At 44.1% G+C, this 25,731-nt stretch overlaps 1 protein-coding gene across 24 annotated transcripts in view; it reads left to right on the forward strand.

Moving 5' to 3' along the window:
- PHLDB2 (pleckstrin homology like domain family B member 2) overlaps positions 1-25,731 on the forward strand; it is a 219,602-nt gene that overhangs the window by 109,872 nt on the left and 83,999 nt on the right. For 22 of the 24 annotated variants that reach the window (XM_047724468.1, XM_047724331.1, XM_047724355.1 and 19 more), the window contains exon 3: positions 22,694-24,030. In XM_047724468.1, the coding sequence (XP_047580424.1) occupies positions 22,694-24,030 (1,337 nt within the window). Of the gene's footprint in view, positions 1-3,573; positions 4,288-4,468; positions 4,633-22,693; positions 24,031-25,731 lie in introns of those variants that run through there. The other 2 variants (XM_047724346.1, XM_047724337.1) reach the window with 2 other exon arrangements.

Below are 25,731 nucleotides of genomic sequence, written 5' to 3' on the forward strand. Positions count from 1 at the left end.
GCAACATTTCTCCTTTCCCTATGTGAGGGGAGGATATAGCAAAGTAAGATCGGGTATGGTAACCACTACAGATCCTAGAGAAGGGGGTAGTTTACAACCCAGTATCCTAGTGGACAAAATAGGAAATGGCAGAGAGAGAGAGTGAGGTGTGGCTCTGGCCTGGGATTAAAGAGGGGACTTTGTTGTAAAGAACCTAGGAAATGGAAAAAGTGAAAGGAAAGAGCTCTTTTTTTTCCTCTTTATTTATTTTTTAAAGATTCTATTTATTTATTTGACAGACAGAGAGATCACAAGTAGGCAGAGAAGCAGGCAGAGAGAGAAAGAGGAGGAAGCAGGCTCCCCGCTGAGCAGAGGGGAACTCTGGGATCATGACCTGAGCCAAAGGCAGAGGCTCTAACCCACTGAGCCATCCAGGCGCCCCCTTTTTTCTCTTTAAATATCATCATAACTAAAAAGAAATTCTGATAATAATACTTATTACATAATAACAATTGTTACATTTTGAGTTCCTTCTCCACATTTGAAGATGCCTGAGGTCTGCATTTAACATGTAGTTTAAGCTTTGTGGTTTCACGGGGACCTCTTCGTCTCCAGGCCCTTGTGGCATTATGCCAGCTACTGAAAACCACACCAATGCAGCAGGAGTGAGAAGCGTTGGTGGCTTTAGTCACTTTATAAAAAGTCACATTGAACGAATCGTCCTTGAGCCCCTTCCACGTGAGTATCAAGTATCGAGCAGTATTGAGTCTTGGAGAATGGTTCACACAAATATGAATACAATGATCCCTCTTGCCTTTAAGGAGCTTGGCTGAACTAAAAGAGACGAAAATGTCAACAAATAAAACAAGGCAGTGAGAAGAGGCCAATGAGGATCACTTTTTTTTTTGCCCAGTGATTATGAATTAATCTTTATCCAGAAACTTCCTCTGACATATCACTCCTACCCAAACAAGAGATAGAGAGGAGTATTTAAGAGTACAGACCCTAACACCATCCTGCCTCTGTGAAAATTCTGATTCCACCCAAACTTACTAACTGAGTGACCATTAACTCCTCTGTGCCTCATTTTTTTCAGTCATAAAATGGGAGTAATAATAGTACTTACCTCAGAGGGTTGTTAGTAATAATAGCACTTACCTGACAGGGTTGTTAGAGGAATAAACTAACACTGTAATATATTTGGGCGAGCACTTAGTATATACAGCAATTGTTGCTCTGAATGAACATTAGCTATTTTTTCTCAGACACACATGTTGTTAAATACTGTCATTCTAGGTGTGCTGTGTTGGTAGACATACTCTTCAGACCCTTTGGGGGAGAACAACTTGTCTCTAAAAATGTCTGTCTGGTTGAGTGGCATCATTCTGGGCAAGAAAATGTTTGCAACCATAGTGCTCTGGGTCAAAGCCATCATTCATACTACAAGCCAGGCATCATTCAGGGGCACTGGGGATGTGTCACGGAGAGAACAGACAGAAATCCCTGCCTGCACAGAATTTACACTCTAGTGAGGAGAGTCAGACAATAAATATAATTCTAAAAGTACATTTTATAATATTATAAAAGGTAAAAACTCTGTCAATAAAAGAATAAAGAAAGCTTACTGGTATGAAGAACACATGTTTAATTTTAATTAGAGTAGTCAGGGTAGGCCTGAGGCACGTGGTGGCATTTGAGCAGGGTCTTGAAGGAAGTGAGGGAGTGAGGGAGCACGGTGGCTGGGGGAGGGGACAAATCCAGGCAGAGAGGCCAGCATAAAGGCCCTGAGATGGAAGTACACCTGTCTAGGAATCCAGTCCAGGAATACTAAGGAGGCCCTGGTGGCAGGAGCTAAGTGAGTGAGGTGGGACAAGTGGAGCTGAAGTCAGAGAAGGGCAGATCATGTGTTGTCCTTCTGGGTCATTCTAGGAACTCTGGCTTTTGTTGTCACTGAGGGTTTCGAGGATAGGGGTGATACGAGTTGCCATAATGTTTAAAGGAATTGCTCTGGCCGCTGTGTTGAGGAGAGCCCATAGGGGAGCAAAAGTAGAAACAGGGCGAGGGTAATCAAAGTGAAAACATGATGGTAGATTGGACCTGGACGGTGGTAAGAGTGAAGGTGGTAAGTAGTTGAATTTTGGACTCATTGTGTAAGTAGGATTGTAAAAGGATTTCCTGATGGATTGGATTTGAAATGCAAGAGAAATAGAAAGGTCAAGGATAACACCAAGGTTTTAGGCCTGATATGAGTCAGACTTCAGTTGGGACAGGGTGGTTGGAGATGGAGGGAGAAATTTCAGGATTTCAAGTTTGGGAATGTTAAGTGGGAGGAGCCCCGTAGGCATCCAAGTGGGCCTTGCCTGAAGCCTGAAGTTCAGGGGAGATGGCCTAGCCGGAGGTAAGATTTGGGAGTCATTACCAAACAGGTGGTAATTAGTGCCACAAAACAGGATGAACTCACCAAGGGAGTGAGTGTGGATAGACAAGGGAACCAAAGTCTGAACCCCAGGCACTCACTCCACTGCTCAGAGGCTGGGAGAAGAGAAGGGACCAGCAAGGGAGACTGACAAGGAGCAAAGGTTAGGAACAAAACCGTGAAAATAAGATGTTGTGGACGTCAAACTCATTTCCAGGAGGAGAACATGATCAGCTGTTCCTTACTGCTGATAGCTCAAGTGGGGTAAAGACTGAGAGACCTTTTGACTCAGGAGTTTGATCTCCATAAGAAGAGTACTGGTGACATGGGCAAAGCAAAAGCCTGACTGGAGTAATGAGAGGACAGAACCTGGAGACAGCTTTTCTCAACACTTTTTTAAAGGCATTTTGCTATAGCTGAGCTGAAAAAAAAGACAAGTGGCTGGTGGGGGAAGTGGATTCAAGAGGGAGTTTTTTGTTTTTAAGATGGGGCACATAACATGATTTTATGTTGAAGGAGATGAGCCAGTAAAGGGAGAAAATTGATGATGTGAGAGAAGAGAGATCTGCTGGAGCACTTACCGGTTGGATTGACCCCTGTATGTTTCTGTGCGGCAAAGAGCCAGGAGAGGAAAGAAAAAAAAAAAAAAGTCCTATAAAACAGCAAGCAGTTCATAGATGAGCTTCTCCCTGAAATTAGAAACCAGGCTTTCACCTGCATGAATGAAAATTCCATGAAATAAGCCATTTGTTGAATGACTACTAGGACCACTTATGGTGACAGATCCCTTGCCTACATTATCCAAAAGCTTATTAACCGACTTCCAACATCAGTATCATTATTACTACACTTGGAGATGAAGAAAATGTCACTGGGAGCTAAAGCAGCTTCCCCAAAGCCATACTGAGCATATGTTAAAAAGTCCACAGTTCATGGTACTCTCTTCCCTGCTGCTGCGGCTTCCTTGAAGGCTGAGGGCCTTCATCTTCGTAACCCCAGAGACGGGCTCAGAACTTGGCAGAGGCTCACATTCCCGCGTGCCCAGATGCACTGCGGACTGCCCTGGGTCCGCTTCGTTGCCTTCCTCGGAAGCATCCTTTGGAGGACGTTCACACCAGCTTTCTTTTCACTGGTTGCAGCAACTCAGAAAAAAAAAAAAAAAATACTTTGGAAAACAGAGAAACTTTCAAAAGAAATGACCGAAGGGAAGTCAGAATGAGTTAGTTCCGAATCCTCAGCCCTTAGCTGAGTTCGTGCCCTACAGATTTTACAAAGCTGCTTTTCTGACGCGTCAGGTACCTGCCCCCAGGCGAGCTGTCGGGAGCAGGTGAGGCGTGGCCACCTGGAGTTTCCCAGTAGAAACTCCACAGCGGGTGAGGAAATCATCACCGGAGGACGTGTACCCTCCCGCCCTTCTTCCAGACCGTAAAAAAAAAAAAAAAAAAAAAAAAAAAAAAAAAAAGAAATAAAAAAGAAAAGAAAAAGAAAGAAGAAGAAGAAAGGAACGAAAAGAAAAAAAGAAAAGAAAAGGAAAGGAAGCGAAGGGAACGGGAAAAAAAAAAAAGGAAAAGGAAAGCCTGCCACGAACGTCTCCAGTGCGCTGCTGTAAAGGCGGCTTTGCGAACTGGCACGGGGTGATGGGGCGAACAGCCGGGCTCCTCCAGCGGCAGTAAAAGCCCCAACTGTAAACCGCCCGTGAGCTGGGCGGCTCTCTGACTTACTGCCCCATTTCGCTGGGTGCCCGGCGCGGTCGTTGCGCAGGGGCCGGGGCACAGTACCGAGGAGCGCGGAGCTCACCACCGCGGCGGGAGGGGGACCTCACAGGGTGCCGGGGCGCACCGAGCGCGCCTTCGCGCTCTGGCCGCGGGGACCAGGCAGTGCCGACGCGCCAGGTGAGAAGGAGGCGGCGGCGGACCGGGAGGGGTGGGGCGCGCCGGCTCTCGGCGTCCGGGCGGCTCCCCGGGGGCGCTGCCTCCCCCGCGCCGAGTTGGTAGCCGCCGGTTGTGCGGCGAAGGGCTGGGGGCGGAGAGGAGGCAGTGGCCGCCCGGGCCCAGGAGGGGCGCGCTGACTGCGCACGGCGAGTCCGGAGTGGCCGGACGGCTGCGGCTGGAGCTGCGTCGGGGCCCGTCACGGGGCCGGAGATCCGGGGTAGGGGGCCGGAGGGAGGGCAGGGGCCAGGGCCAGGCGAGAGGGCGACGGGACCGGTGGAGAGCCGCAGCTCGAGGAAAGATGAGACGGTGAGTGGGTGCCGGGGACGCGGAGTTGCTTTGCTTCTCTTACAGGCTCTAGGGACAAAAGCCCGGGCTGAGGTTAGCGGAAACCTGGCCGAGCAGCTTTGGGGGGCCTCAACCTCAGGAGGTGACTGGACCCTACTGGCGAGCATCATGGGGAGGGAGTGTCGGGGTAGGGGAAACTCTCACAAAGCGATTGTAAGGAACAGGCGGGATCTGGGGGGACCGGAGGCAACTTTTGCCCAGAACTCTGGAACGACCAACGAGAGAGGGATTGGGATCTGCGGTGGAAAGCTGCTTTGTCGCGATGCGCGGAGGAAAGAGAAGGTCAGCTGCTGGATGATATGGGGCGCGGGATTCGGAGACGACCCTTTCCCTACCCCCAAATATCTGGCTAGCTGCCCTTCTGTGATTCCACTGTTTCAAGAGTGCGGCTCACAAGTTTGAACCGCGCAGAACCTCAGATTCCGACTTGGCTTTGGATCCCCCAAAGTTTGTGACATGGCGGTCTCTGTACCCCAAGAGATAGAGGCTGCAGGCGTTGGGGAATTTTCTGAACCCCCGTTTCAGCCCGCGTCCGGCAGGGCTGAGGCGCAGCTGAAATGTTTGCTGGTGCTTTCAGTAACTTAGCACTAGCAGTCATCACTTATTGAAGCGCCGAGGACCTGGCTAACTCCCGCCACCGCCAGGAAATTAAAAGGCTGACAGGCTGTCCCTTCCAGAGTAGAAGTGTCCTGTTTGCGAGAGCTTCTGAAGTCCAGCCGGCTTCTAAAGCCTGCGCATCTACCTTTCTTATGTAGAAGAAGGAACTCTGCCTGCAGCCTTTTAAGTTGGTAGACTTGCCGGGGGCTGGAAATACTCTTGGCTGGCCCTGCCCTGATCCCTAGAAGTCTTCCTTGTGCAGCTCTGAAGTAGCTCCTAAGAGTTCTAGAATGCAAGACTAGTCACTGCCAAACGCGCCTGGGAGTGGAACTCGGAGAGGAGGTGCACAAATGTGGATTCCTTTCAGTATAAGTTTTTTGTCAGCCACATTTCCCTTCATTCTAGAAATGTGTACGTTGCAGATACTTTCTTTAAAGTATTGGAGTGTAACTTGAAGCATCCTAGTTTGGCTTAATTGAGGCGTTTGAGATCCGTCCCTGAGATTCTGACATCTGAGTTCAGCTGGGAGAGCTCCAAACGAAGTTCAGTTTCAGAGGGTTAAACTTTTGCCCTGAGTACACTTGAATTCTTGCTTCCTGGTAGGATAGCAACAGAGTAGCTGGATTTGGGATAAATAAACCTCTAGACTTGCCCACTATTTTAACAGAATGGCTATATCCCTGGTACCATTGCCCTCAATTGTGTAAATATTTGTTTGAATAAAGAGCTGAGTTCTTTGAAAAGTAACAGTTGTGTCTATTCACGATTCCCTTTTCATACCCTGCACTTAGTCCTCTAAAAGTGTTTCTTTTTCACCTTACATGTTTAATGTACAGACATTCTGAAGTACAAATGCTGTATGTACTTAAGAAACTCTGTAAAAGTCCTGAAAACGTTTAAAATGGGTGTTTCCTTTAAAAGCCAGGGAGAGTTGACTAGTGTAGCCTTCACCTTCTGAGACCCAGAGGTTTGCAAATCTCAGCCTTTCTCACCAGTGGGAAAATGAGATGTTTGGTTAAGAGGAGTAATCATTGCAGTTTGCAGCCTTCAGTCTGTCTCACGCAGCTGGTAGCTGCTGTTCTTTGGGCTGAGGACTGACCGTAGGGGGTATCTCTGTTTGAAGTGGTGGAGGAAAGATACTTGGGAAATGGAGCTGAGAGTTTGCTAAACCCTATCTTCAAGAATCTAGACCAAAGCCAGAACTCATTAGCAACCTTTTCAGAAACATCTTATTTACTGGCTTTTGCACAAGAGAGGGAAGAAAAAGCCAAACTGATCAAAGCAAACCACTGGTTTTCCTTCTTCTCTTCAAAGTGCTGTTTTGAAGTCTGTAAGCCAAGAGTTGATTCTGGAGCATACTGGGGAAGAGCCTATGAAAAGAGCAGATGAGGTTATGACTTTGTGTGCTAGTTCTCAACCCTTCGCAGGGAGGCCTGCTATGAATGATTTGTAAAGGCGGAGCTTTGTACTTCTTTCAAGTGGAATACATGTGCTTTAAAAATCTTACTGTTAGGTCTTGGAGTGCTTTACTTATTAACAATGTGAGTATCACCCATGTGAAACAAAAACAACTTTTGACTGATGTGCCTTATTTTCAAGCCCCGATACCCATTACAGCCATGGTTCTCTACTGAGGATGAGGGGAGATTTTGCACACCCGACCCCCAGGCGGGGGAAATTGGCCAATGTATGGAAAGTTTTTTTGGCTGTTCCAGCTGGAGGTAGGGAACATCCCCTCTTACCAGCTGGGCTGCATCTGGTGGGGAGAGGCCTCAGATGCTTTGTAATATGCTACAATACACAGAGCAACACCCAAAGAATTCTTCAGCTCCCAAATCTAGAAAACTGCTCTAGAATAATACTCTAAAATACTAGCTCATTACCTCATGGGCATATGTTAATAAGATTAAGGATCTTAGTCTACTTTGGCTCTTCAAGAAACCAACTGTGTTCTAGTTAAACACAAAGAGACCATGTCATAGGAGCCTTTTCCTCAGCACCAGATGCTTTCACCCTTGGCATTAAGAGCCTCAGTATGCCAAAGATGTGAAGGAATTTGTGTTCACGGGCAACTTGGAGTTCATTTAAAAATCACAGAATTTGGGAGTGTTAGGGCACAAGGGAGCCTCAGAGATCACCAAGTTCAACCTTCTTATTTTATAGATGTGAAAACAGACATGTCCAGAGATTAGTGACTCATAAGGTCTCAAGTGAGTTTGTGGCAGATGTAGTTCTAGGTATAACCCAGAATTAGAGAATTTAGAAATTGAAATTCAAGCAACTGTAATAAACAAACAGACAAAAAAACCGCAATCCTGGACCTGACCCTTCGTGAGAGTTTGGAGTTTAGCGGTACTATTCTCCATGAGGAAATAAATAAACTCTTGATTGGAGAAGAGTAGCGTCAGCCATGGAGGCAGTGGATCAGATCTCTGGCCCGAAGAAGGAGATCATTCCGTTGTGTGACCTGTGACACTCCACATCTGATGCCTGCACCCTCCTTCCCACAGTAAAGTGGGCAACAGATGGTTTTACAAACACAGCAGATGCTGCTTTTGAATCCAGGTACAAAACAGAACATTTGAGATTTTTGGTCCCTTCCTGCCTTAGGGGTTAAGAGTAGAGTACATGAATGGATAGAGTTGTCTTGGACAGAAGGGAAATGAGAGCGGCCTCCTGAGTATGGGGTTTAAAAAGACACCTGGCATATAAGGAAATGAGCACACATAGGGGCAGTTTGGGGGGAAATTCACATGATGAATGGCTATCTATGATAACTGTGATTGCATAGGGCTTGGGTTAGGAGCTCGGCTATCCTTTGGGCAAGGGAGACAAAACTATCCTGGAAATAAAAAGAAATCCTCTTCTCCGACTCCTTTGCCCATGATGCACTCACCTTGCCTGAATAGTGCAGGACCTGCAAGTCAAATCTAACTCCTGTGCCATTGTGCTTTCTTATACCCCCCGTCTGTACCACTCCATCTGTTTACCTAATGGGGAAGAACACGATAGTAGCATAAAGCTATTGTTAATTTCTTAGGAGAGTTTAAAAAGCAGGGCACTTGTGAATGGCTGCTTACAGAAAGGGGTTATCTCAGTGAGCTTTGAATTATCAGAAGAGCCGTGTCCATATGGCCTGATCAGTGACAAACATTTGTATGCTAACATTTACATTTCTACGTTTAGTCATTAGGCTTGTGATTACGGATTCTAGTTCTGTGTGCTAAGTGGTCCTGCCGTGGTAGTTAATAATCCTCTAGTTTCAGAGGTTTGGGCATTAGAGAAAATTTTTTTTCATATGCCTTTCTTGGGAGAGGTGGGAACTCTGAACTGTGCTAAGTGCTTCTTATTTCAACAGGGAGCCAGTGGGTACACCTCAAGGCCAAGCACACAGTAGAATATTTAGAAATGATTTGAAAGTGAGGACTTTTTAAGGGGTCTGCTGCCTGCAGGTGCCACAATAAAGAACAGCAGCAGCCCCTCCCATAGTCCCCCTTTTTTACTTTTTTTTTTTTTTTCAGACGATGGGAGGAGAAGATGTGAGTTGGCTTTGTTTTTTATTTTGTTTTTGTTTTTGTTTTTTTTAAATAACTGTTGCTTGGAAATATTTATTGGCATTTGAGTAACATGACTCATCTTTTGAAAGTGAATGAGACCAAATATGGTAGCTCAGGTTGTCAGATCCCTTCAGGATAAACAGATAAGAACTTGTCTCCATCACACAGGATTTGAATCTTCTAGGGGTTAATATACACACAGTTGTTTTCATGATATTTAGGGATGTTTCTTACATGTGACTATAGCTGTAGCAGCTAATGGTCAATAATAGAAAAGAAATCCAGGTTTAAAAATCATTTTATTGAGATGTGACAGGAAAACCAGGGATTGGAGAAGCTTGCTATACAAAGAAACAGATAAGTAAGATCTAGAGTGCAAGATAAGGCCCATGGAAAAGTTTTTGAGAGGTTTTTTTTTTTTATAAGAGACGTTTTGGTTAGTGTGTAGAAGTTGATTTATTAGACAAACTGCTTTTTCTTACTTTACAAATTAAGGGAAAGGAAAAGTTTGTGCATGCCAATATTTAATATCGTTACCTCAAGCAGGGTCGGCCTTTTCTCAGACTTGCTGCTAATTCTGGAGTTCTGCGGAAATTAGTGCTGATCATCTTGGAATATTTGGTTTGCACATTGTGTGTGACTTCTCCAGATGGCAGTATGCTTGTGGAATTAGCATATGGAATAGCAAAAAGCTAAAGGTTACAAGATTATTCCTAGATGTATTTCTTGACCACTGTAGTACTAAAGCAAGAACAGTTACAAGCGAAGGAAAGCCTGCTCCTGTGTTCTTTTGACCAGTTCAGACCCAGCATGAATAGTGCTTCAGAGCCAATAGATACTCAGGGGAGACTGGGAAGTGATGTCTGGCTGCCACGCTGCTTACATCATCGTAGAAGTAGGTTTTCGAAAACAGCTTAAGATTTTTTAAGGAAATGGCAAGCTATGGGAATGCAGAGCAAGTATTTCTTATACATCATGCTGAGTCAAACACCCCTATGATATTGTATTAACATAGCTCTGACTGGGCCTTTTTCCCACTATGTTATGCTGAAACAATGTACCATGCCCTTGGAATGTCACGGGCCACAGCGTGGGGGCAAGTTTTTCCCAGTTAGGTAGCTGCCACCTTATCACTAAAACATGTTTCTGTTCTGTGGTCATTTCCATTTCCTGCGTTGTAGAACTGGCACTCCTGTGTTACTGAACCAGCATCTCTGTGAGTCCAGAAAGCTGGAGCAGGAAGAACATTCAGGTTGCCCTTACCATTTTAAATACGGGAAGCCTCTGCTAAGACAAGGTGAAGACAGGCAAAGTGACTTGCTCCAGCTCGTGCTTCTGCTGGAGATTTTGGCAGAACCAGGACTAGGACGGGTCTCCTGACTCATGCTCCTGGCAGCCTGTCCAATGTTCTCTGTACTAGATTGGCCATTACAAAAAAAATAACATCCTAATGAAACCATTTCCTTTATTAGGTCTTTTGGTCACAGTTATAAACAACAGCATTGATTAAATTGAATTTAGTTAGTTGATTATGGATCTCTGCTGGTTCAAGTCCTTTCTCTTTCCCTCCCAAGCAATAAATGGTCTTTATTTATTATTATAATAAAGCAGTGTCTTATAATACCCACTCTGCGTAATCCACCATTAAGTAATGAGGAGATGGTGTCATGACCATTTCATTTTGTTTACTTTACGGCATTTTTGAAATCCATCTGCTCAGTTTTTGAGTTGAAGGGAAAAACACGACTTTGGAAGATGTGGTTACCTTGTGTTTGTTTTATCTCTCTTAAGCCTACTTAAGCTCTGACCATTCCCAGTTCATAAATTTTGGGTCAGAGAATGGGGAATGTAGTGTTTTGGGATTTAGGGAATGTTACTTTGGAAGATTAAAAGATGACGCTTTAAGAGATTGCATTTTGATCAGTAGACCGGAATGTGGACAGGGTGGTGAAAAGATCAAAGTTTGGTCCCTTAGACTCCCAGCTTCCAATTCAAGTCCCCAATGGTGGTTTCAGGATCAAGAGAGAGCATCTTTATCCCAATATGATCCTAAGGTCAATATCTTTCTTGCTCGGAATTGGCCTTGAGTTGAAGGATGCTTTTTCCTGGAGGACCCCTCTGCTTTGGGACATGAATCTGAAGTAAGCTGCACACACACACACACACACACGCGCACACACACACGCACACATGCGCACGCGCGCGCGCACACACACACACACACACACACACGCATGACCCCCAGTTTAGCTATTTCCCGAGTCCCCCCACTTCTCTGGTTTTATCTTCACTGTGGTGATAACATGACAGAGGAGGACTCTTCCAGGGTTATAGTCAGAATCACTCAACCCAGGGATGAATTATACCAACGATCAAAAAAAAAGAAACATCTGGAAACTTTGGATTTCGGGGGAGGGGAAATTTCAGGAATCTTCATCCTGACCTGAAACTGTTTTAGGATTCTATAAAGAACTCTGAAAAATATGAGTCTAAATTTCTTCTAACTCTCTCACTTTCAAAAAGGGAGGAACCTAATTTATCTATAAAGCTTGTCAGTCTCTCTTAGCACAAATCTGTAATAAGGCTTGTGTGTGTATGTGTGTGTGTGTGTGTTAAAGTTTTTTTGAGGCTCACATTCTTCAAGATAATAGCAAGGTTGGCAGTTTTTGTGAATACTTCTACATTTTAACTTTCTGAAGAGATGGTTCTTCTTTGGGCACACTTAGTGGTGAAATTTAGTTACTGCATCTAGCATTATCTAGCACGCATTCTGAATGTAACCGCCTGACCCTTGGAATCTGGACAATGCATTTTTTTTTTTCAAATTTACCCCATGTGTTTAAAAAAAATCAGCTTTTAAGAGCTAATTTTAATAGCTTCAATATGATAGAGGGTTAATATTTCATACTTTAAAAAAATTAGGTAGGAGCCACTGATAGGACCCCATGATGCTTTGTAAGGTGAACCAGTGTAATTTTTTAAGTCAATATATGTTCATATATTTTTATTCATATTGATTTTCAAAATGCATACATCTTACATTTTAAATATTTTCTTATGGAAAATTTTAAGCGTACACAAAAGTTAACAGAATAATACAGTGAAATCTCACGTACTCTCCATATGTGATCCTAACCTTACTTCATCTGTAGACCTTACTTCTTCCCCCAAAACATGGATTGTTATAAAGCAAATTTTAAACACTATACTATTTCGTTCATAAATAATTTAAAATAACTCGAAGCGATTAGGGCTTTTAAAAAAATAACTATATCATTAGTACACCTAAAAAAATAGCATTTACAGTATCATCTATTCTCTAGTCACTGTCCAGATTCTTTTTGTCTCATAAAATTTTTTTAATAATTGGACTGTTCAAAACGAGATCCAAATAAGGCCTATGCATTACATTTAATTGGCATGTCTCCCAAGTCTCCTTTAATCCAGAACAGCTCCCTCTCTTTCTTGTCCTTTTTTTTTTTTTTTCCTTTGCCATATGCTGGTTGAAGATACTGGGATGTGTTGTTGTTGTTTTGTAGCCTTTCCCATATTCTAGATTTAAGTGATAGCATCTCTGTGGTGGTTATTATATTTCCTCGGCCTCGTGTTTTCTGTAATCAGAGACAGCATGTTTTTAATTAGAGACCTTTCCTATCACGTCACTGTGTTGAACTGAATTTATAATATATGTATGTAAATGTTTATTGCATTAATATTGTCCCTTTTTTAAAATATTGCTAAAGCTACCTTAATAATGGCATGAACACTGATGTGAATCTAACCGATAAAAGTCACATCTTGAGGAGTTAGGTACGAGTCAGGGATTTTGTGGGTGGGAAGAGAATCTGAATGGCCCATCTGTGTTTTGAGGTTGTTTGTGCTTTGTGGCCTCCCTCCTGCCTGCCTTCCTCACCCGCTGGAGAGAGCTGTCACAGGAAACATGCTGCCGAATTCCTTGGAGATTCTAAGGAATATATCAAATTTCGTACCAAGAAGTCTCATTGAAGGGACTTGCCCCCATTTTTTTTTTTTAATTTTATTTATTTGACAGACCGAGATCACAAGTAAGCGGAGAGACAGGCAGAGAGAGAGGGGAAAGCAGGCTCCCTGCTAAGCAGAGAGCCCGATAGGGGGCTTGATCCCAGGTTATGATCCCATAACCTGAGCCGAAGGCAGAGGCTTTAACCCACTGAGCCACCCAGGCGCCCCCGCACAAATTTTTATTTAAATCCGCCTACTTGATGTTTTACTAAAACTCTTCACAGCAGTCCTCTAAGATTTTTATTCCCATAAAACACTCTAGACTTCCAGAAAATAGCCTCTGATACAGGAGATAAAGATCCTCATTTGAAGTAGGGCTATTGCTGTTGGTTGTGATTACTTTTAGGAACCTTGGAATACCATGGGGAGTTCTTTTTTGGACAGAGCTTAGACTTCAGTACAGCGAGAGATGACAGAAGGGATCGGTGACGTGGGGTTAGCCTCCTTTATTGTGATAGGAAGGAGCTGGAACTCCTTATAACTTTGTGTCCTCACTCCTTCCAGTTGCATTAAATGTCCTCATTACCTCTCATCGCTCACCACTCCCATCTGTGCTCTGTCCTCCCTCCAGGAGTATTTGATGCTTCTGATCTTTCTTTAATGGTTTCCCTGACTGCTTAGGTGACTCAAGAAGTAGCCAAACTTCAAAAGCAAAACCAAAGCGGACCAAGAGAGAAACTGTGTGATCGGTGTCCTGAGAAGTCATGTCAGTCATTCCATGGTCCTCACCTCTCTCCCCGGCCCGGCTGTGGGTCACCCTGCCAGCCGGCCAGTTGCAAGGGGGCCCTGAGTTGTCTGAGTTCTGGGGAGCCTCCCCTGGCAATCCCGGCGAGCCTTCATGTGTTTCCTGCTGCCGTGGGCATGTGGGAAGCATGCGGGGCTGTGAGAGTGTGGGTGCATAACTGCCCGCGGTTAAGATTTACAGCCACCTGTGAATGGGTTCCATCTGCAGAGACAAAAGAGTCTCCTTACTCTGCCATTCAAAATACATTAATTCCTGTGGGACTGCTTTTTTTTTTTTTTGGATCTTACAAGAAGATGAAAATATCCTCCTTTGAGATTATCAACCTATGTGTGTGTGTCTAATGAATAATAATGATTTCGTTCAAATAGGCAGACCCTTTTTTCCACCTTTTTTTTTTAGAGTTAATCTATTTATCTGAGAGGGAGAGCAAGAGAGAGCACAAGAGTGGGGTAAGGGTCAGAGGGAGAACCAAACTCCCCGCTGAGCAGGGAGCCTGAAGTGGAACTTGATCCCACAACTCTGGGATCATGACCTGAGCAGAAGGCAGATTCTTAGCCTACTGAGCTCCCCAGGTGCCCCGAAATAGGCAGATCTTTAAATGACGAAGAACATGGTGCAAGGGGAGAGGAGTGGGAATCTACCCGCCTCTCTGTTTATTTGCAAAAAAAACAAGAAGGGTACTCGGTCTACTACTAGAAGTGTTTTTCTTCTCTGCACTGGGATATAAAAGCTTGAGTGAGGAGGAAGAGTTTAAAGGAGCAGAGTTTAGGACGCAGGATGGGGGGAGTGGTGGATGAGGAGATGAGTGCTGAGACGATGATTTCAGGATGCTCGCAGACACTGTGTGTGGAGGGCGATCTGTGGAGCAGACAGGGTCTGGGGATGTTTGCCGGGAGGAGGTGTTTGCCTGTGGGTGTAGGGCTGAGTGGAGAGGTGAGGCTTTTTTGCAGAGATGGAGGAGGCCAAGGAGGATTTAGTGATGAAAGGAAATATTTGTTCAAAAGGAGGGTATGTTTGCGAAAGGGAGAGCGAAGAGGACTGATTTCAATGAGGATGATGTTTGGATAACAGAGGATGGAGGAAGTGGGGGAAATGGCTGCTTTCGGAGTCCTGAAATAAGAATATGGCTAGAGAAGGAAGTGCTTGTTCCTGAAGCTTCTCTTTAGCCACTGCCCCCCCGACCCCACACATCATGTTTTCTTGTTGAGATGAGTGGAAAAAGAGGAGGTTTTGTATCCATTGTTCTCCATTCTTAAGCTTGGAGTTTGAGGCTGAAATAGATTTCCCGGTTTTCCCTTTTCGTCCTCTCAAAGCTCCCCCTCCGGCCCCATCTGCTGCCGCAGGAATACCCCTCCTCCCCAGAATTCCTGTAGAGAATGGCACTGCTTCTGAGGGACTGCTCTAAACTGGTGTCTGAATTCAATTACATGTCATCAGTGCTTGCTTTATTTATAACCTCGCCATATTGTAAACATCAGCGCTGAAAGAGACCAGCCCCTAGACCACCAGTGTTCTGGGAGAGCTTTGAACACCAGCGTCAGCCACGGTCTGCGACAGCAGAGGTGCCCTGAGCCAGCCCCCAATCTCCATGGGCCTGTGTAGGGTACAGTGGAGACTCAAACTTTTTAATAAGGTAGAAATTTTAATTGATACCTTCCTGATCTTGGAGGGTTATTATTTTTTTCGGAGTTTGCTTCCATAATCCTCACCTCTCCCCAGCTATATGAAACAGTCTCCACTCTCCCATGGTCTGCCCTGCTCCGCCAGTCCTCCATTGATGAATCCCTGCCCTTCTGGGTGACCCTAAGAAGTGTCTGTGCATGACAGTGTCAGACGACAAGTAATGCATCATATAGTTAAGGACCCCTCCAAACTGTTTTGGGTTTCTGGATAACTGCATTTATATGGACCAGAGTGTAAGTCCTTCTCCCTTAACACAACACAACGCAAGGCAGTGCAATGCAACACAACACACACTTTATGTTAATTTGTTTCTTAAAACTTACCTTTCTGGGGGCGCCTGGGTAGCTCAGTGGGTTAAAGCCTCTGCCTTCGGCTGGGGTCATGATCCCAGGGTCCTGGGATCGAGCCCCACATCGGGCTCTCTGCTCAGCGGGGAGCCTGCTTCCTCCTCTCTCTGCCTGCCTCTCTGCCTACTTGTGATCTCTGTCTGTCAAATAAATAAATAAAATATTAAAAAAAAAAACTTACCTTTCTGGGTGTGTTTTCAGCCTCTTGAAACCTAAATCCCTCCAGCGCTGGCCATTGCAGGGCCATAAATTCACAGCTGGTGACACAGTTTCAACGGGGTCAGCTTCACTGTATTGTTACTGAGTGTTAAGGACGCTGGAGAACCCTTGTTTCAAAACAGATGCCAGAACTGTGTGTCAGAGAGGAAAGGAGCTACCAAGAAACTTACCAACACGATCCTCGAGATTAGTTTTTCATGTAATTTTCTTCTCTAAGGAAAAAGTGCTGTGAGTTTCTATGCAATCTTCGGGAGAGCACTTCATGACTTCTGGCATTTTCTAATTGACAGTGAGCTGATGTACATTCCAGGTGATAAAATAACAGGAGCTCTGGGGGGATTAAATTTATGGATTGGAAAGTAAGCCCAAACATTTTAACACACATTAACTTCTTTCCTGTTTAGACTTCCCGGTGTTGTCTTTTCTCTCAGACGGGCACCAGATGCCTTCTCCCCTTCTCCACGCCCATTCTGTGGATATGCATGTAATAGACACAGTTTCTAAAGCCCTCATGACTCTTGCTTCTATAATAACAACGCAGTCGTTTTATAATTCCCCTAAGACTTCTTTTTGTTTGCATAAGATGTTTAGGAAACCCAAAATAAACACATCAGTGTAGACCCAGAAGCCAGGTTGGAAAATGAGTCTTCCTCACCTGCCTCTGCTTTTACACATGTTAGGTTGGAAAATGAGTCTGCCTCCCCCTTTACACATGTTAATGCAGATCTCTCTCCGCCATGCCCTCCCTCTCGTTTGCCACTTTGACAACACTTTCCTTTTACCTGCCACCATCCTAGCTCTTCCTCAGCTGTGGTCTCTGATGCACTCTGTTTGCAGTGTTCCTGTCCCAACAATCCTTCCCTCATTTCCAGGGAATTCATTAAACCCAAACTCTCCCAACTGGGTTCTCTACCCTCCGGCCTCTCCCCTCCTTGCTCACGCTTTCATCCTCCTTCAAAGGACATGCTGGATACCGTTCTCCGTCCTCCTGTGCTTTCCCCATTTCTAAACCTCCACTTACGTAATCTCAACTGCAATGAAGAGAATACTCTGGAACTAGGGAAGGAGAAAGGTGTCATGCCATGATTGTCACTCCCAAGCTCAGAAAGGGCACCAGCTGATTCTTTACCTTTTGAGTTGAATTGATTGGTAGAATTAAAAGATACCAAGTTGAGACAAGTATACAGATGCACTCAGCTAGGGCAGGTAAACCAAACTTCAGGAAAATGAGTCAGTTCTGTATTTGTATTTGGTGATAAATTTTTACATGTACAGCCAAATGTTTACGTAACCTTAACAGACCCAGTGAGATTGAACTGAAAAACTGGGGTATCAAACATGAATATCCCTTCAAATACTCTCTGGAACATTCTTCCATCCACATCATGCTTGACTTTCCCCTACAAGTATGTATGTATGGGGGAGAAATGTTGCATGTTTCTCAGATATGGCTTCTTATTTGCAAATGTCCTGCTTGCCTCTTCCCCAGAGTCTATAAATCTGATCTTTTCAGCAACTACTATGTTGCAGTATTTTGGTATTGCATTTTGTTGGGCCAACCAAACTGTTTAAGAATCACACTTTTTGATTTTTAGAAAAGCTTGTGTGAGGAGGTGAGGGGTATCAAGGGTTAGCACCCCATAATGCAGTGAGAGGTCTGTAGTAGTTTGGTATTCTCTCGTTTTATTTCCCCAAATGAAGAGGGAAGAGAATTTGTTAGTATTTTATTTGGGTTATTAAGTAGCATTTGCAACTGCAAACAAGTTCAAATATAGTAATATAGTTTATCATCTGAAATGACATCATCATCTTAGATGGCTGAGTCAAAAATTAAGCTTTTTTGTTTCCCATACCAAAATAGAATTTATTTGCTTTATACATAGTGACCTGACCAGTTTTATTAGGAGAAAACAGAAAAACTATACTCTTTAAGAAAATTAAACTTTTAAATATCCATTTTTGACCTGAGGTGTTAAACCCTTCAGCTCTGTGCTGTTCACAGAGTAAATATTTAAAACGCAGTGTTTGGGCTCGCTGTTTAATTTTTGACTTCCACTTAATCATGTGTGCTCTGGCTTGCTTTCAGGATTGCTGTCTCTGCACATTGTGGGAATTCTTCTAAATTAGCTCTGTTTCCCATTTTGTATACATTATCTTAAAACCAAAGTCTCCCCACTAACTGACTTTAATTCTCTTCTTGTCTATTCTAATATCTCGTGGATTTCCTTTTGTAGCCTTGTCTAAAATATCCTAAATGGTTGGAAGGTTGCTTTCCAATTTAAACCACTCTTAGGGTAGGCAAATGGCTGGGACCCTTGAGGGCATATCATACACGGTGGTGGAGAGGGGTAAGGATTTAGATTACTATGAGAGAGAAATGCATCATTATTAAATACAGTTCATCTTAGCAGAGTTACGTACTAGACTTTTTTTTCAAAAAGGAGCATAATACAGAAAATAACCGTATCTTTTTCCTTACACAATTTTTGTTATTAATTCCGTCGGAGACAGGATATTTGCTGTGTGTGCAAGTAGCATAACCTCTGATGGGCATGGGAGTTTGTTTATACCCTTAAAAACACAGAATTTTAGGTGTAGAAGTGGTCTTATGCTACCATCAGATAGTACTCATCAGATTCCCTTTCCTTCAGTGCGACTAAACTTTGTTGTCATTTCTTTCTACCATGTTTTCCATAGACTCCCCACTCTTACTGGTTTTATCCTTTACCAGTGTGTCAGTCAGTTCTCTGTAAAGGCACGTATCACACTGTATGGCAATCATTTGTTCATACAAATGTCTTTCTCTTTGGATCATAAACTGTGTAAAGGCAGGAAGTGGTCTATGACCACATACTTCCCAGTGGCCAGCTGAAAGCCTAGTTTATGGTAAGAACTTAAGGAAGATTAACACCCTCGTAGTAGCTAACAACCCCCAAATCTCAGTGGCTTAAGACAGTCTTGGGTTGGCAAGGGTCCTGTTTCACGGTGTCCTTATTGAGGGGTATAGGCTAATAAAGTCTGGATAAACTTGGATGCATGCTAGGCATCTTGGCAGGGGGTGGAAAGAGTGAATCATGCCCCAGCCCTTCATGTTTCAGCTTGGAACTGACATGTCACTTTCTCTTAGGAGACATAGCCATACACGCCTATGACCCTGGGAGCAAGAGCCACACCTCTTTGTTTCTGAGAGGAGGAGAACAGGAATGTTCGCCAGGGCCACTAATACCTAAGTCAATATCTGATACATGGTGGGCACCTGAGAACCATTGAATGAATGAAGTACTTAGAACTTTCTGCTGGGATTTTAGATTTTTCCACACAGTAAGCAGAACCACTTCAAATATATATACTGTTAACTACTTTTTTCTAATTAATTAATTTATCTTTTTATATCTTTTCAGCATAACAGTATTCATTGTTTTTGCACCACACCCAGTGCTCCATGCAATATGTGTCCTCCTTAGTACCCACCACCTGGCTCCCCCAATCTCCCACCCTTTGCCCCTTCAAAACCCTCAGGTTGTTTTTCAGAGTCCATAGTCTCTCATGGTTCACCTCCCCTTCCAATTTCCCTCAACTCCCTTCTCCTCTCCATCTCCCCATGTCCTCCATGCTATTTGTTATGCTCCACAAATAAGTGAAACCATATGATAATTGACTCTCTCTGCTTGACTTATTTCACTCAGCATAATCTCTTCCAGTCCCATCCATGTTGCTACAAAAGTTGGGTATTCATCCTTTCTGATGGATGCATAATACTCGATAGTGTATATGGACCACATCTTCCTTATCCATTTGTCCGCTGAAGGGCATCTTGGTTCTTTCCACAGTTTGGCGACCGTGGCCATTGCTGCTATAAACATTGGGGTACAGATGGCCCTTCTTTTCACTACATCTGTATCTTTGGGGTAAATACCCAGTATGTTAACTACATTTTTTAGAAGATGGGGATGCTAATATTACTTTACAAGCTATGTTCAGCAGACTTCTGAGAATTGTCTTGTAACCACTTTGTTCACTTTACTCATATTAGGGAAGACATTGTGTTTGATTTTCTAGTTTTTCAGATGCTTAGAGTATGGAATGGGTACATTTGCATGATTTAACACTTTGCCTGAGTCATTAAGAAGAAGAGCTGGGGAAAATGTTAAAGTCATCAAATATTTACATATTAAGTTAGTCTGACCAAGAAGCTTTTTTAGAAGAGTTAATATCTGGCTCAACAATTGGACAAGAGCTTTGGAAAAATGAGAACCTAATCGACTTAAAAGTGAAGTATTTCTGAGAACATTTAAGTTCTACTCTCTGAGCAAATTTCAGTGATGTAACAGTGTTTTCGACTACAGTGTAGTCACCATGTTTTACATTAGATCCTCAGATACCCATCTTGTAGCTGAAAGTCTGTGCCAACTCATTTACAACTTGAATGTTCTCTCTCTCTCTCACAAAGCACAGACACACACACGTGTTTGTGAAGTGATGGATGTGTTAACTAACCAGATGGTGAGACGCCATTCATAACATAATGTATATTAAATCACCATAGTGTCCATTCTAAATATCTTACAGTTTTATCTGTCAGTCATACCTCAATAAAGCTGAAATAAAATAAAATAAATATTTGGGTTATTTGCCCCCCCCATAATAGATAGCACTGTAATGTCTTCATGGCCCCCTTTTTCCTTGTTTCTTCAATTTGGAAATATTTAACTTGAGGGAATTGGCCAAGGTTTGCTGAAATTTCAGCATGGCAGACCAAGTGGAAAGAAGTCCATTGAGAACAGAGGGGAGCATGACTGGAGGTCATCTTGGTTTCAGTCCTCTGAGGGGACAGAGGGAGGTGTGTCTGAAACCAGGCTCGTGTTGCTTTCAAGGTCATAGCTGGTGGTCATAGACAATTGCTGAAAGGGATGTTTGGCTTGGGAGCAGAGATGGCACTGACCCTGAAGACTGAAAGACCTGACAAAGTCCAGATTGCAGGACCAGATTCCATCTGGGAGGCAGTTCTAAAGGAGAATCTCAATTTTTTTTTTTTTTTTTAAGGTCTGCTCCAAAAGATAATCATGGTTTTAATCCCTCAGGGCAGGAATTTGGGCTGGAGGGTAGAGAACCCCAAGCAGAGCTTGTTGGGGGAAGCTGAGCTTTACAAGTTGATCAGTACTTAGCCCATCTAGGATTTAAGCACCCAGACTGTTTCTTGGTCCCAGCCTGGATAGGAAGCCAATCCCTACTCTACTGCGTGAATCTGCTGAGGAAGTCTGCAAAGCTGAGCAAGGAAGGCAAAGTCCCTGATCTCTGGCTAGGATGTGGGGGGAAGGCTGTGACAGAAATTGAAAACTAGTGTTCATTGATTGTCTCACCAGTGGGTCTGTGGGAGTCAGGAGAGGTTGGAGATGAGATGGAGTACTACACTTACCCCTCTTCCTTGAATTTGTGGTATCGTTATGGAAACAAGCACATTATAAAATTGGTTACTCACCATGAGCTACTCTGCTGATACAGAGACCAGAGTTGTAAGTCTGAGGAGCCTGAGGTGTTGGATGATCTCAGCAGTGCCTGAGTTCAATGAGAGTGTTTAAAACTGTGTCTTTGCTTTGATGATAATCTGCAGAATACATATTTTTATCAGGTACAAACACAAGCCTTCTCATTTGCAGTGATAATTTGTATTTAAAGTATGTTTTCATAACCTAAAACTTTAGTTTCTTAAGTTAATGCAATTCAAACTAGAGTCCAAAAATACTCTTCTGGGTGCATACGTTTTTAAAGAAACTGTAAGCATGGAGGATAGAATCCGAATCTGAGCCATGAAGAATGGGTGGGCTCACATGGGTACAAAGAAGAGAGAAAAGTGTTTCCACAAGAGGCGAGAGTGTGAGATCAAGGATGAACATGATTCATTTAGGGGACCTGGAACTTGAAGAATACTTCAGTTTCAGGTTTTAAATCCTGCTTCCTGACCTTGACATGGCAATAGTTTTGGGAACCCTGTTTTCTCTGTTTCCTCGATTACCTGCCTTCTTCTGATGGGTGCATGAACTTTATGACATCTTTATTGAGAACGTGACTCTCACAACCCCTTTAAAGGGTCATCTTCTGACCCTCACATTACTGATCAGTATGTAACGTGAAACTTTCTTTGTGTGCCAGAATGTGAATTTTGTCTCTGCAGGACTGTACTTCTGAGCAGTTCATGATTCTAACAGAGACATTCAAAGGAGGGTGCGTTGCATCACCACGCTGGGTATTTGCCTGCTGCTCAGGAAGCAGGTGGTCCATCGAGGACCAGGACACTAACAGGAAATTGTCTTTTTTATGGAAGAACCTCACCTGTACTTTGTTAGGCATTTGTTTTTCTCAAATATCATCGATGGCCTCTCGAATTATTTTTCTTTTGTACAAAAAGCATCCCAGATCAGTGGTTTTTTTTCTTAAGATTTTATTTATTTATTTGAGAGAAAAAGAGCACAAGCAGGGGCAGTGGCAGAATGAGAGGGAGAAACAGACTCTCCACTGAGCAGAGAGCGCTACGTGGGGCTTGATCCTAGGACCCTGGGATCATGTCCTGAGCCAAAGGCAGAGGCTTAACTGACAGAGTCACCCAGGTGGCCCCGCCGCCCCCTGCTCCAGATCAGTGTTCTTTATGGTTCTTCATTTTACAGTAGTTTAATGAGATTTATTACTAAAACAGGGTTTGTGTTTGTTGATTACATCATGTTTGTTAATTACATCAGAGGGCAAGGCTGTTTGTTCAGATGTAGGCTGACAAGTACTTGGTCTTTTTCAATCTTCTTTGCTAAGTAAAACCTTCTTTTTTTTCCCCCCTTTTACAGATTCCGACAAGATCATGGCGGAGCACAGCCACAAGCAAAAGCCGCTCGATTTACAGAATGGTAGCTTAGAGGCCAGCTTTGTGGCAAATTCCCTCGAGGACAATTCCCCAAACATGATGGAGAGCCTGAGCCCGAAGAAATATTCCTCCAGCCTGAGGTTTAAAGCCAATGGAGACTATTCGGGCTCTTACTTAACCCTCTCACAGCCTGTGGCTGCTAAGAGAAGCCCTTCCCCTCTGGGATCCAATGTCAGGAGCAGCCCCTCGCTGGCCAAAATCCAGGGAAGCAAGCAGTTCTCCTGTGATGGAACTGACAAAAGTATTTCCATGAAACCGCCCACCCCTCTCCTCAGCACTTCCCCCTCCCTCAGTGGGTACCCACTTGGGAAAGCGGACTTTGATCATTATACTGGCCGGGACAGCGAAAGGTCCTTGAGGCTTGCAGAGAAGCCTCCCTATTCCAAATACAGCTTAAGGAATAAATCCCATGACAATGTCTACTTCCTCGGGGGGCTGGAAGGCCGAAAGGCGTCTGGCTCACTCCTGACCATGTGGAATGGAAGTTCCCTGAGCGACACTGGCCCTTCTCCCATCAGCAGATCAGGGGCGGCAAGCATGCCTTCAAGCCCAAAGCAAGCCAGGAAAATGAGCATCCAGGACAACCTGACCCTTCAGCCCAAGCTGAGCCGACACAAGGAGCCGGCGTCTGAAAACATCGGTTTAAGAACCAGGAAGTATTCAGGCAGCAGCCTGAGTCACATGGGAGCCTATAGCCGCTCTCTCCCCAGGTTACACAGGGCCACTGACAACCAGCTGACGCCCCTCAGTTTGCCTCCCAGAAACTCTCTGGGCAATTCCAAACGAACGAAACTGGGGGAAAAGGATCTACCTCATAGCATCATAGACAACGACAATTACCTGAATTTTTCTTCTTTGAGCTCAGGGGCTTTACCCTATAAACCCTCCGCATCGGAGGGGCATCCTTATGTCAGTTCCACCCTCAGCGTCCCTGCCAGTCCTCGAGTGGCTCGGAAGATGCTTCTGGCCTCCACCTCCTCCTGCACCTCTGATGACCTTGACAGGGCTCCGTACTCTGGGCCCGGCCCAGGGCACTTGTTTCCTCCCGGGGACGTGTTTGCCGCCAGGAGGAACTTCTGTGGGTCTGTCGAGTTCGATGATGCAGACCTGGAGAGCCTCAGACAGGCCTCAGGAACTCCCCAGCCCATCCTTCGGGAGAGGAAAAGCAGCATCAGCTCCATTTCCGGCCGTGATGACCTGATGGATTATCACCGGCGGCAGAGGGAGGAGAGACTCAGGGAGCAGGAGATGGAGCGACTGGTAATCCTCATCTGACTTGACCTCACTCTTCCCTTGAGCAGCTTCTTGGAGACACACTTGGAGGCCTGTAGGAGCTCCACGTGCCCCAGCCACTGCTTTGCCTTTCTAGAATTCTGCTGTCCTTCCCTTTCTCGGTCCCTATTGCTGGTTGTGTGGGGGCGTTTGAAGGCCTACCTGTACCTAGTGTTAGATTACATGGCTCTGCAGAGTCCTCTCAAGGGTAGATTCCTGATAAACCTAACCAAGTGGTTGTGAATTTTACTGAATTTCTTATAAGTCTTTCAAACTTTTCTTTAAGACAGTGAGTAAACACTGATTTGTATCACGGCTGCCATCAAATTGATATGGCATGGTCTGATAGGAGTAATTGGGGAAATCACGACTGTTTAGGAATTAGGCAGTAAACTTTTCTGTAGAGCAAGTGGCCTAGAAAATTGAAAGGTCAGCTAAATGTTGCTCAGCCTTTTTCCTGCTCTGTACACATACACATACCTCCCCCCCCCCCCCCCACCATACTCCCGTCTGCAGTGTCTCCTAGTCCATACAGTGACACCCAAGTACACATCCAGGGAAGTTTTTTGAGTTGTCTTTTTCTGTTGAAAATGGATTTTTGCTTACTGTGGGAAATACTGAAAACAGTAAGAAAGGGGGATACTATCCCTTGAGAGTCCCATTCATGAATGAGGCCAAAGTGCTGCATTCTTTTTTTTTTTCCCCTCCAAAGTGCTGCACTCTTACTCTTTTTCTTTTAAGCATAGACTCTTTTGTCTATGTGTTTCTTAGGATGAACAGGGTGAGAATTTACTTTAATATATTAATGCTGAGTTGTTCCTTAAAGAGGGATGCAGCAAGGGGATAAAGCTGCTTTACAAAAGTATAAGAGTATCAAAAGGATTTTCATTGCTAAAAGAAAGTATGCTGGAGTAAGATTTCTGAATCACATACCAAGCTGAGTAATGCCCTACAGGATAACAAAATCGTACCTTTGGATTTGAATGGGCAGAAACCATTTGCATCTATCCAGGACAAAAATTGTTTGGAATTTTACACAAAGAATCATTTGTGTCCCTCATAGATGTTGATAAGTCAGTATTGATCCTTGCAGATAGCCTAACCTGTAATAGTGAATGCAAACGAATGTGCATACCCTTAGAAAATTCTGTATTCCTTGGGTGGCTCTGTTAGATGGTGCACCAGTATGACAGTTTCCTTTGTTATCGTAAATAATCTTCCAGAGATTTTTCATGGTCACAAAAAGGCATTGTATTTGGGCTTGATTCATTGACAGTTCAGGAGAAGTTTTAATTAGCATATGAATAAGCCTTCTTGTATGCAGCGTAGCAAATCTGGCTCTGTAGTGTGATGAACAACTCTTACTTTTTTATTATTATTATTATTATAGTATAATTGACACACAGTTACATTAGGTAAGTTAGTTTCCGGCGTACAACATAGTGATTCTGCAAATCTATACCTTAGGCTAAGCTCACTGCAAGTGTGGCTCCCATCTGTCACCTTACAAAGCTATGCCATTGACTCTGTCTCCTAGGCTGTACCCTTTATCCCTGAGCAACTACTCTTAGTGAAGCCAGAAAGTTAAGCTCTATTGGATAATTTATTAAGGAATCCAGGAGAGCATTTCAGTGGCTTTCCTCACTCCAGTGATCTTCCTGAGATGCTATTATTTCCTCTTCTGTTCCA

This window comes from Lutra lutra, chromosome 1, assembly GCF_902655055.1.
Source record: "Lutra lutra chromosome 1, mLutLut1.2, whole genome shotgun sequence".
Taxonomy (NCBI): Eukaryota; Metazoa; Chordata; class Mammalia; order Carnivora; family Mustelidae; genus Lutra; species Lutra lutra.